This window comes from Borostomias antarcticus (assembly GCF_949987555.1).
Source record: "Borostomias antarcticus genome assembly, contig: scaffold_595, whole genome shotgun sequence".
Classification (NCBI taxonomy): Eukaryota; Metazoa; Chordata; class Actinopteri; order Stomiiformes; family Stomiidae; genus Borostomias; species Borostomias antarcticus.
This window is the reverse complement of record NW_028175947.1, coordinates 2,501-15,000: the sequence shown is the minus strand read 5'-3', so window position 1 is coordinate 15,000 and position 12,500 is coordinate 2,501. Positions and strand designations below refer to the sequence as shown.

The window sequence follows — 12,500 nt, the reverse complement described above, 5'->3', positions numbered from 1 at the left end:
ACCTGCACAGAGAAGGGGGTCTGGGGGTCTGGTGGTCAGTGAGAGACCGAGTCCGTGTCACTGATGATTGACCAGTACTCAAACCTGCAGTTTCACTTGAACGGCTGACTGCTTGCCTTATTGACCAGTGGTGACGTACTCACTGACAAACACACACTGACTTTCTGACACGCTGGATGCCTGAGAGACCCTTCTGAATGGTGTGTGTGCGCTAGAGAGAGAGAGGAGGCTTCTTCCTCACAGAAGGGCGTCGCTAGTAGAGGAATCAGTTGGATGCACAATTCACACTCCCCAGAGAGAGAGAGAGCTTGAATGAATGGAATCCTTGTGAATGTATTTGTTCATCCCACTAATGAGTGAATGTATGAATGAGCACTTGTGCACTTTATCTCAATGTTGATGTATTTTTGCGATACTAACTGCTGTCTAAGTGTGTCCTAGCAACCCTATTGCTTAAAAATCATTCCTGTCTGTGGTGGCAAAACCAAATGAGTCAAACGTCAGATTGTAATATTTTATGTGACAGAATATTGCAGACAAGTTTTTGTACTTTTCTTAGTTTCAGTTATCAATAAGAATAACTAAAAGTTTACTATCGCCCTTGTGCTTTGGTTTGAGTTGGTTTCCTTGGTTACTGTTCTGTTATGGAGAAACATTCATGTGATCATTGTTTGATGACACAAGCTTTATGGGGCCAGATGCCCCCTGATCAGGCAGCGCTTAGTCTGGTCTGTGGCTGTGAATCAGTTCGTTTGTTTCTGCCTGTCTGTGAGAAAAAAAAAACCATGAATAAACCATGGACAAACTGCCTGACTATAAGAGAAGATATATTATAATGTCCCCTAAGAACACATAAACAGTACATGTGTATAGCAGATTTTTGAATATATAGATAGCAATATATAAAAGTATTACTGTATAAGTATCACTGTTTTGTAAGTTCCTTTGTGGGGGGAGTACACACAGGACTGTGAAAGACATTGTGGACCTTTGGCAAAAATAAACGCATTCTTCTGTTGCACCAACATTGACTTGTTCCTCTGTGTTCTTGTGAAGAGGAGATTACTGGGTGTAGGCCAGTTTTTATAAATAAAACTTACTTACTAGGCCGCTGGCTCAGGGGTGAAAAGCATGATGGGACACGAACACACACACACTTTCTCTCTCACCCTCTTTATCTTTCATTCATGTCACATTAACACACAATTGAAAACATTTATTTCTACTTAGTGCTAACACTTGTTTAACCCTTTGAATACGACCACGTCACCGGCAACATTTTAAAAATATCTAAGAAATATTTAATAATATAAAAAAAAATATCTAACAAATCTAAAAAATGTCTCACTCCAACACTTGCTGAAAGCTGAGAAATTGCGCTTTCTAGTATTATAGGGAAAATCCAATTAATATTCGAAATGTCACTATTTTCAGGATTAAAAGGGTTAACGGGTGGAGAAACAGCTTATATATGCAGTACATACTAAAGAATCAAATCAAATATCAACATTGTAATTACAGTACCGCCAGAGCACAGTTTGTACTAGTGGAGGTATAATATATCCAAGTCATGTTATTAACATCTCCGGTTCCATTCAGTATGTTTTATTTCACGACAGTGTCGTAAAATTTCTTCCGTTCTTCTGTACGGCTGAACTCGGTCTACCGTAAAGCAGCCGACGGGACGCACAGAAGGTTAAAGTGAAACAACACATCCCGGTAAATATGAACCATTCCGTTCACTCAACATCTGACGAGACAGAAATGTAACTAATGAAATATACGATATAATCCCACACTTTGGCTAGGGTGAGTTCACGGGACATTGTATGGAGGGCAATAAAGAAGTAGCTAGTAGCTAGCAGCTAGCTAACATTAGCTGGTTAGCTCATAATACTAGCTGCTTCTAGGGACCAGGACTATTTCAGCAACAAGCAATCAATGACTACTGGTATATAAAGACTTGATATAACGTTAAGGTTAGCAAGCTAAGTTCACGTTAGCTAGCTAGATCTCGCGATACACGGGAGTTGAGTATCAGAATCAACCAAAGACCTTTCTGTTCTTAGATCATGTTAACTAGCTAGATAACTTTACTACCATTCTCTTCACTCATTATACCCATCTCTCCCCTCCTCTCCCTTTTCTACTTCACTCCTCTTCTTCTCCCTGACCATTCCTCTCATCCCTCCCTCCCCCATCTTACCTCCGTCTCCTCAACCTCTCCTCCCCTGCCTCCCTCCTCCTCTCCTCCCCTGCCTCCTCCTCTCATCTCCCCCTCTACCTCCCCTGCCTCCTCCTCTCATCTCCCCCTCTACCTCCCCTGCCTCCCTCCTCCTCTCCTCCCCTGCCTCCTCCTCTCACCTCCCCCTCTACCTCCCCTGCCTCCCTCCTCCTCTCCTCCCCTGCCTCCTCCTCTCACCTCCCCCTCTACCTCCCCTGCCTCCCTCCTCCTCTCCTCCCCTGCCTCCTCCTCTCATCTCCCCCTCTACCTCCCCTGCCTCCTCCTCTCATCTCCCCCTCTACCTCCCCTGCCTCCCTCCTCCTCTCCTCCCCTGCCTCCTCCTCTCATCTCCCCCTCTACCTCCCCTGCCTCCCTCCTCCTCTCCTCCCCTGCCTCCCTCCTCTCATCTCCCCCTCTACCTCCCCTGCCTCCCTCCTCCTCTCCTCCCCTGCCTCCTCCTCTCATCTCCCCCTCTACCTCCCCTGCCTCCCTCCTCCCCTGCCTCCCTCCTCCTCTCCTCCCCCGCCTCCCTCCTCCTCTCCTCCCCTGCCTCCTCCTCTCATCTCCCCCTCTACCTCCCCTGCCTCCCTCCTCCCCTGCCTCCCTCCTCCTCTCCTCCCCCGCCTCCCTCCTCCTCTCCTCCCCTGCCTCCTCCTCTCATCTCCCCCTCTACCTCCCCTGCCTCCCTCCTCCTCTCCTCCCCTGCCTCCCTCCTCTCATCTCCCCCTCTACCTCCCCTGCCTCCCTCCTCCTCTCCTCCCCTGCCTCCCTCCTCCTCTCCTCCCCTGCCTCCTCCTCTCATCTCCCCCTCTACCTCCCCTGCCTCCCTCCTCCTCTCCTCCCCTGCCTCCTCCTCTCATCTCCCCCTCTCCTCCCCTGCCTCCCTCCTCCTCTCCTCCCCTGCCTCCTCCTCTCATCTCTACCTCCCCTGCCTCCCTCCTCCCCTGCCTCCTCCTCTCATCTCCCCCTCTCCTCCCCTGCCTCCCTCCTCCTCTCCTCCCCTGCCTCCCTCCTCCCCTGCCTCCCTCCTCCTCTCCTCCCCTGCCTCCCTCCTCCCCTGCCTCCTCCTCTCATCTCCCCCTCTCCTCCCCTGCCTCCCTCCTCCTCTCCTGCCTCCTCCTCTCATCTCCCCCTCTACCTCCCCTACCTCCCTCCTCGTCTCCTCCCCTGCCTCCCTCCTCCTCTCCTCCCCTGCCTCCTCCTCTCACCTCCCCCTCTATCTCCCCTGCCTCCCTCCTCCTCTCCTCCCCTGCCTCCCTCCTCCTCTCCTCCCCTGCCTCCCTCCTCCTCTCCTCCCCTGGTCCTGTCTCCCTCCTCCTCTCCTCCCCTGCCTCCCTCCTCTCCTCCCCTGCCTCCCTCCTCTCCTCCCCTGCCTCCCTCCTCCTCTCCTCCCCTGCCTCCCTCCTCCTCTCCTCCCCTGCCTCCCTCCTCCTCTCCTCCCCTGGTCCTGTCTCCCTCCTCCTCTCCTCCCCTGTCTCCCTCCTCCTCTCCTCCCCTGCCTCCCTCCTCCTCTCCTCCCTGCCTCCTCCTCCTCTACCTCCCCTGCCTCCCTCCTCCTCTCCTCCCCTGCCTCCCTCCTCCTCTCCTCCCCTGTCTCCCTCCTCCTCTCCTCCCCTGTCTCCCTCCTCCTCTCCTCCCCTGCCTCCCTCCTCCTCTCCTCCCCTGCCTCCTCCTCTCATCTCCCCCTCTACCTCCCCTGCCTCCCTCCTCCTCTCCTCCCCTGCCTCCCTCCTCCTCTCCTCCCCTGGTCCTGTCTCTCCTCTAACCTGCTGTAGCATCATGCCGTTCTACGACGTCCTGGGGAAGGCGGGCATCAACATGGACCGCTGGTTGCTGGTGCAGAGCGGCGAGCAGCCCTACAAGCGGGCGGCGCGCTGCCACGCCTTCGAAAAGGAGTGGATCGAGTGCGCCGACGGCATCGGCCAGACCCGCGCCAAGAAGGAGTGCAAGATCGAGTTTGAAGACTTCTACGAGTGCATGCACAGGCAGAAGCTGGTGAGCGTGGCAGCAACACAGCCGTCCTCTGCCCTGTTATGTATAGCCAGGTCTGTAGAGAGGCCTGGGCTGGTATTCACTAAACATTTGATCTTACCAGTTACCACTAGGAGTACGGAATCTCAAACGTTCCTAGATTTCAACACAGAAATACGGTAGAGCCTATGTACAGTAGGCCTGCCATGTTCAACTAAAGATTCCAAAAATATAAATATGTAGGCTAAGTGTCTGTGAAACGATGCGAAACACCTTTGATTGAGAAGCGCTGGAGTTATTTGCTGTTATAAAGGCATGATTGAGAATTCAAACGACAAAGCAGCTGCCACAGGTAGGATACGAGCCAACAGTACCGTTTAGCCGACTAGACCACAATGTTTTATTCTCTATTATTTAGTGTATTTATAGGCCTACACAAATGAACATGAATGTATTTGTACATAAATGAACCTCACTAAACATGTCATCACAGAGTATGAATATGTAATCTATCATCATCATCATCATCATCATCATCATCATCAGCCCCCCTACCTGGGGTTACAGGAAAAACCCTGATGACTTTACAACAAAATGGAAGAGAGACCCGGCCCGGAGGAAGCCCGGGGCCCTCGTCTGGAGCCAGGCCCAGACGGAGGGCCCGCATGCGAGCGCCTGGTGGCCGGGCTTACCACGGAGCCCGGCCGGGCCCAGCCCGAATAAGCAACGTGGAAACACCATCTCCTCCTCCATCGTCCCGTGGACCCACCACCCGCGGGAGGAATTGTCGGGGTCGGGTGCGCTGCCAACTAGGTGGCGGTGAAGGCGGGGGGCACCTACGGACCGGACCCGGGCGGCAAAGGCTGGCTCTGGGGACATGGAACGTGACCTCGCTGGGGGGGAAGGAGCCGGAGCTTGTGAGGGAGGTGGAGCGATACCAATTACACCTGGTGGGGCTAACCTCCACGCACAGCACCGGCGCCGGAACCAAACTCCTGGATAGGGGTTGGACCCTGTTCTTCTCCGGAGTTGCTCACGGTATGAGGCGTAAGGCAGGTGTGGCTATACTAGCTAGCCCCCAGCTGAGCGCCTCTGTGCTGGAGTTCACCCCAGTGGACGAGAGGGTCGCCTCCCTGCGCCTTAGGACTGTGGGGGGGGGGACTCTGACTGTGGTTTGTGCTTATGCACCGAACAGCAGTTCAGAGTACTCAGCCTTCCTGCAGACCCTGAGTGGAGTCCTTTTGGGGGCTCCTGCAGGGGACTCCAGTGTCCTACTGGGGGACTTCAATGCACACGTAGGCAATGATGGAGAAACTTGGAGGGGCGTGATTGGGAGGCATGGCCACCACGATCTGAACCCGAGTGGTGTTTTGTTGTTGGACTTCTGTGCTAGTCACGGTTTGTCCATAACAAACACCATGTTCGAACACAAGGATGCCCACAAGTACACCTGGCATCAGAACACCTTAGGCCGAAGGTCGATGATCGATTTCGTTATCGTATCATCTGATCTGAGGCCATGCGTTTTGGACACTCGGGTAAAGAGAGGGGCAGAGCTGTCCACTGATCACCATCTGGTGGTGAGCTGGTTTCGATGGCGGGGGAAACTTCTGGACAGACCTGGAAAACCCAAGCGTGTAGTGAGGGTGAACTGGGAACGTCTGGAGGAAGAGCCTGTCCGGAGAGATTTCAATTGCCACCTCCGGCAGAGCTTCTCAGGCATCCCTGTGGAGGTTGGGGACATCGAGCATGAGTGGTCGGTGTTCAAAGCCTCCATTGCTGAAGCTGCGGCTGGGAGCTGTGGCCTGAGGGCCATAGGTACCTCAAGGGGCGGTAACCCTCGGACACCGTGGTGGACAGCGGTGGTGAGGGAAGCCGTCCGACTGAAGAAGGAGGCCTTCCGGGATATGTTAGCCCGGGAGACCCCAGAAACAGTTGCAGGGTATCGACTGGCCCGTAGGGCTGCGGCTTCGGCCGTGACCAAGGCAAAGCAGCGGGTGTGGGAGGAGTTCGGAGAAACCATGGAGAAGGACTTTCGGTCGGCACCAAAGTGTTTCTGGAAGACCATCAGACACCTCAGGAAGGGAAAGCGGGGGACCATCCAAGCTGTATACAGCAAGGAGGGGACACTGCTTACCTCAACTGAGGAGGTTGTTGAGCGTTGGAAGGAGCACTTTGAGGAACTCCTGAACCCGACAAATCCACCCTCTACGAACGAGGCAGAGCCGGAAGATGATGGGGGGTCGTCAATGTCCTTGGAGGAGGTCACTGAGGTAGTCAAACAACTCCACAGTGGCAGAGCCCCAGGGACTGATGAGATCCGTCCAGAAATGCTGAAGGCGCTGGGTGTAGAGGGGCTGTCTTGGTTGACACGCCTCTGTAACATTGCGTGGAAGTCTGGGTCAGTGCCGAAGGAGTGGCAGACTGGGGTGGTGGTCCCCATATTCAAAAAAGGGGACCAGAGGGTGTGTGCGAATTATAGAGGCATCACATTACTCAGCCTCCCAGGGAAAGTTTACTCCAAGGTGCTGGAAAGGAGGGTCCGGCCGATAGTCGAACCTCAGATCGAAGAGGAACAATGCGGATTTCGTCCTGGTCGTGGAACTACCGACCAGCTCTTCACTCTCGCAAGGATCTTGGAGGGGGCTTGGGAGTTTGCCCAACCTGTCTACATGTGTTTTGTGGACTTGGAGAAGGCTTACGACCGGGTCCCTCGAGAGGTCTTGTGGAGGGTTATGCGGGAGTATGGGGTGAGGGGGTCCCTACTTAGGGCCATCCAATCCCTGTACACCCAGAGCGAGAGCTGTGTCCGGGTCCTCGGCAGTAAGTCGTCTTCCTTTCCGGTGGGTGTTGGCCTCCGCCAGGGCTGCGCTTTGTCACCAATCCTGTTTGTGATTTTCATGGACAGGATATCGAGGCGTAGCCGGGGGGAGGAGGGTTTGCAGTTCGGTGAGCTGGGGATCACGTCACTGCTTTTTGCAGATGATGTGGTCCTGATGGCATCAGCTGCCTGCGACCTCCAGCACTCTCTGGATAGGTTCGCAACTGAGTGTGAAGCGGCTGGGATGAGAATAAGCACTTCTAAATCTGAGGCCATGGTTCTCAGCAGGAAACCGGTGGCCTGTCCGCTCCGAGTAGGAAATGAGTCCTTACCCCAAGTGAAGGAGTTCAAGTATCTGGGGGTCTTGTTCACGAGTGAGGGAACCATGGAGAGGGAGTTTGGCCGGAGAATTGGAGCAGCTGGTGCGGTTCTGCAGTCGCTTTACCGCACTGTTGTGACGAAAAGAGAGCTGAGCCAAAAGGCAAAGCTCTCGATCTACCGGTCTATCTTCGTCCCCACCCTCACCTATGGTCATGAAGGATGGGTCATGACCGAAAGAACGAGATCACGGATACAAGCGGCCGAAATGAGTTTTCTCCGGAGGGTGGCTGGGGTCTCCCTGAGAGATCGGGTGAGAAGTTCAGTCATCCGGGAGAGACTCGGAGTAGAGCCGCTGCTCCTTTGCGTCGAAAGGAGCCAGTTGAGGTGGTTCGGGCATCTAGTGAGGATGCCTCCTGGGCGCCTCCCTAGGGAGGTGTTCCAGGCGTGTCCGGCTGGGAGGAGGCCGCGGGGTAGACCCAGGACTAGGTGGCGGGACTACATCTCCGCACTGGCCTGTGAGCGGCTAAAGATTCCCCAGGCAGAGCTGGTTGATGCTGCTAGGGAAAGGGATGTCTGGGGCCCCCTGCTGGAGCTGCTGCCTCCGCGACCCGACCCCGGATAAGCGGATGAAGATATGTAATCTATAATGAATGAAATATTATAATGCATTTATTGGGAGTAGGCTATAGCACCCAAGGCTCTATCACCTATTGCATTTATTCTTTGGTGTAATATTGTAGCCTACAGCCTACTGACAGATGACTAATATTGTCATCTATAATACAACTGAAATGCATGTTGGTCTGCGCGCATTTCTCCATGGCCAAGTAGCCTTGTCATTTGTTGGTAAAGTGAGTTGTCCTTCACAACACTAATATCATAATACCCTTGGGATTGAAGCTAGACCTTTTTAAAAGCTCTGTCATTTAAAGCAATACATAGCGTTTTCTCTGGTTTTCTCGGAACTGCGCCCCCACAGGCTCTGTGAGGAAGTGCACTGTTGTAACGTTATCAGATTGTCTTTTTCTGGCTTGCACTGTGATGTTTCGCTTCGGTTTCCTCACCTCCGCCATGATATCATTGAGCTAAAAAACGCATGATATCCATAGACGCTGGAATAGTTAGCTACTACTGTAATGCTGAATGAATGCGCTCTTGTGTTGTGAGATCTTGTCTCTCTCTCTCATCGACCTGTGTGTCGGTCTCTCTGCCCTGTTTATCTGTCTCACCTGTCTCTCCGTTTCTCTCTCTCTCTCTCTCTCTCTCTCTGTCGGTCCCTCTCCCAATTAAATGTCATGATATCTCTTTGTGTCTCTCCCCAGCATAAGAGGCTGTATGAGATCCGTAAACAGCGGGACAAGCTGGTGAAGGAGGGCAGCTACCAGGCCCCCGCTCACCACACGGGCCAGGAGGAGGCGCGCCCCTGAGAGGAGGCGCGTCATGCCCCCCGCTCACCACACGGGCCAGGAGGAGGCGCGCCCGTGAGAGGGAGGCGTGTCCCCAGACTTTTGTATTATAATTATTCCTCAGATGTCACTATTCTTCATCTATCCTGTACAACTTTGCAAATAAATATTATTATTGACCGTCAGCTGGTGTATTTGGCACTTTTTTCGCTCATTTTGTAGGTGAGAGATGCTTTCGATTTGTGAATATTAACCACTTTCCAGTTTCCAGCAGGATCCATCCATCTTCATCCGTTTATCCGGGGTCGGGTCGCGGAGGCAGCAGCTCCAGCAGGGGGCCCCAGACATCCCTTTCCCTAGCAGCATCAACCAGCTCTGCCTGGGGAATCTTTAGCCGCTCACAGGCCAGTGTGGAGATGTAGTCCCGCCACCTGGTCCTGGGTCTACCCCGCGGCCTCCTCCCAGCCGGACACGCCTGGAACACCTCCCTAGGGAGGTGCCCAGGAGGCATCCTCACTAGATGCCCCAACCACCTCAACTGGCTCCTTTCGACGCAGCAGGATGAGAACTATAATTATTAGTTCATATCAATAAAGGTAGATAGACCATATATTATATCTGCCTTATATATAACAATTACAATTTAGTCAAAGAGACCTAGAATGTGTTGAGCTAGTGTTGGGGTTAGGTACCTGTCAAGTGGCCTGGAACATCAGAGCCGCGTTATTATGAACCATCAGGACAGGAACTAGTGGAGCGGTGGTCTGGGAGGGTGATAAGAACTCAATTTACCAAACCCACTGAACTTATTTTATAAATATCACTCAGTGGATTAGTTCTAAACGCTCCCGAGGGGCGGCTAGTCAGATGAAACCTGTGTTTGATGATGACTGAATGCCCTTTGACGTCCAGATTCAATTACCAAGCCTTTTCTTGTAGTGATGAGATTAGGAGATTTCCGCGGTCACCGCTAGGGGGCGCTAGAGCCCGAGTCATAAACGCAAAACCTGATAAAACAGAAAGTTCCTGAGTGTGAAGTGAAGCAGGTTAGATGAGTGCGATGAGCAGGCAGTTCTCTGCCCATAATCATGAATGAACTCAGATCTTTGTATAGGTGTCTCTCAGAAGGCCAAAGGCTACAAAGACGGTCACGTTTCAACAGTTTGAAGACCTCGTGTCTAGGAGTAGTAAAAGAGATGACCCTAAAACTGAGACTATCCCATCATATCCCTTCCGACTATCCCATCACATCCCTTCCAACTATCCCATCACATCCCTTCCAACTATCCCATCATATCCCTTCCAACTATCCCATCACATCCCTTCCAACTATCCCATCACATCCCTTCCAACTATCCCATCATATCCCTTCCAACGGAAACGCACCGTTCAGTCTCCATTTCCTCCGGTGCGTAACCGACTGCTCCACTGTAGCCTGTATGGAGACACAGTTAAACATGAATACCAGGAACATCACAAGGTTTCAGTTTGGTTTAATCAATTGGGGGCTGTATGGGTGCATTTAGGCAGCAGGCCAGGCCTTGTCCAAACGGACTAGTTTAAACCCTACTGTGAATAAGGACTAGTTTAAACCCTACTTTGAATAAAGACTATTCCCTCTCAGCAGATATGAGGGGATATCATTGGACCAATTCTGTAGCCTATTAAAAAAAGTTATTGAGCCTCTAAAGCTACACGTCTCCTCATGCTGCTGACACTATTTGTGCAATGTTTTCATCTGGCCAGTCACACTGAATCTGCCATTAGCTTGTGTTTGATTTAGACATCAGCAGCTCGCTAGTCTATATTCATAATAATAACAGAGTTAATCCAGAACTGAACCAGAACATTCCTCTGTGCGCTCTGGCGGAATGAGGAGAGAAAAAATAGGCTTCTTGCTTTCAACAAATAGCCCATTTATATAAACATGTTTTTATTTACACGTACAGTAGCCAGATGCTGTAGGGAGAGATAACCAGGGCTATAGAGAGAGAATACAGATCAAAGGATTAGGCTACTATGGGATAGATAGAATATGACATCTAGAATAAAGCATGGAAGCTTTGCGCTTAGACGACGTGAACGCGCATTTCCCTCCCCAAAAAGAGCGTGTAGGTATCTCCAGCCTGCTACTGGCGAGGAGAGACCATGCAGCTGAGCTGGGATGACGTCGGGAGAGACACACTATTCCATTTTAGATATGGGACCCGTGAAATAACATAGTACTGAAGAGGACGAGAGAGAGAGAGAGAGAGAGAGAGAGAGAGACACAGAGAGAGAGAGAGAGAGACAGAGAGAGAGAGAGGGACAGATCGAGGTGGGGGTTGTAGCTTCAGGAGACCGGGAGAAAAGGAGAGAGAGAAGGAGGGGAACAGACAGCCATTACCGAATCACAGTCGTGGTATTCATGTCTCTCTCTGGTCCCTGGACCGTATAACCGACAGGCTTGATCTCTACACACCGTGATCGTTAAACGGTAACCGGCGGAGGGGAGAGCTCGTCGTAAAGAAGGAGAGAGAAGCAGCAGCATCCCCGCTGTGTCCCGGTGATCCCGGATCTGATCCCGTTCTCCGGTAGGTCTCTCTGTTCTCCGGTAGGTCTCTGTGTTCTCCGGTAGGTCTCTGTGTTCTCCGGTAGGTCTCTCTGTTCTCCGGTAGGTCTCTGTGTTCTCCGGTAGGTCTCTCTGTGTTCTCCGGTAGGTCTCTCTGTCACACAGCATGTGCTCATCCTGCCATGTTGTCACTCATAGATGGTCTGTATGGATGGTTATTACATGATCATAGCATTGCTTAGTGTATTCATAATGGGAACCTGATCTTCAGATGTGTTATTCATGATCCGTGTAGGCTAGCGAGGCTATTCGGGATTTCAGTGCCTTATTTTCACCATAATAACATGTTGATCACTAGGCTACATCATTTGTAAAACAACCGACAATCTATATTGATAGGCCTATGCAATAGTCTGTTAGGACTTTTATTATAGCCCAATTAGTTTACATTTTATTACATCCCAATAAGGACCATGCTTGATCCACATCCACCCAACCGAGCCCACTCCATGGCTTGTGAAAGAGAGAGCCTAGCTTAGGTCGTGAGTAGCTTAACAATGTTCATTTTCACCAATGAGACACACAAACCCCTTAACACCGTTATCACAGACGGATAAACGGAACCGTCACGCCGTGGACAAAGCTCCAGTGTGCTCCTCCTGACCAGCTCTCCCCCCGGACTGACCAGCTCTCCCCCCGTACTGACCAGCTCTCCCCCCATACTGACCAGCTCTCCCCCCGCTCTCCCCCCGTACTGACCAGCTCTCCCCCCGCTCTCCCCCCGTACTGACCAGCTCTCCCCCCGTACTGACCAGCTCTCCCCCCGTACTGACCAGCTCTCCCCCCGCTCTCCCCCCGTACTGACCAGCTCTCCCCCCGTACTGACCAGCTCTCCCCCCGCTCTCCCCCCGTACTGACCAGCTCTCCCCCCGTACTGACCAGCTCTCCCCCCGGACTGACCAGCTCTCCTCCTGACCAGCTCTCCCCCCGTACTGACCATCTCTCCCCCCGTACTGACCAGCTCTCCCCCCGGACTGACCAGCTCTCCCCCCGGACTGACCAGCTCTCCCCCCGTACTGACCAGCTCTCCCCCCGCTTCCCCCCCCCATCACTCAGGCTACATGCGTTTCTCTTCCATCTGTTCTTCCCTCACTCCTCACTCACACATTCCCAAACTCTTCCGCACGCATTCCTCCAATAATGTAA

The 12,500-nt window shown here is 52.4% G+C and overlaps 1 protein-coding gene across 1 annotated transcript; it reads left to right on the top strand.

Moving 5' to 3' along the window:
- The first annotated feature begins 1,642 nt into the window (after positions 1-1,642).
- On the top strand, positions 1,643-8,928 carry ndufs5 (NADH:ubiquinone oxidoreductase subunit S5). Its single transcript, XM_084462876.1, has 3 exons — positions 1,643-1,719; positions 4,000-4,219; positions 8,660-8,928. The coding sequence occupies exons 2-3, from the start codon at positions 4,004-4,006 to the stop codon at positions 8,762-8,764; spliced, it is 321 nt and encodes a 106-aa protein (XP_084319002.1). The 5' UTR covers positions 1,643-1,719; positions 4,000-4,003; the 3' UTR covers positions 8,765-8,928.
- Positions 8,929-12,500: the final 3,572 nt, after the last annotated feature.

What these genes read in the sequence shown, in the direction of transcription:
- ndufs5 (XM_084462876.1), top strand. Translation starts at nt 4,004, where the DNA reads ATGCCGTTCTACGACGTCCTGGGGAAGGCGGGCATCAACATGGACCGC. An exon ending in GCATGCACAGGCAGAAGCTG is followed by an intron (nt 4,220 to 8,659) that starts GTGAGCGTGGCA and finishes GTCTCTCCCCAG; the next exon opens with CATAAGAGGCTGTATGAGAT.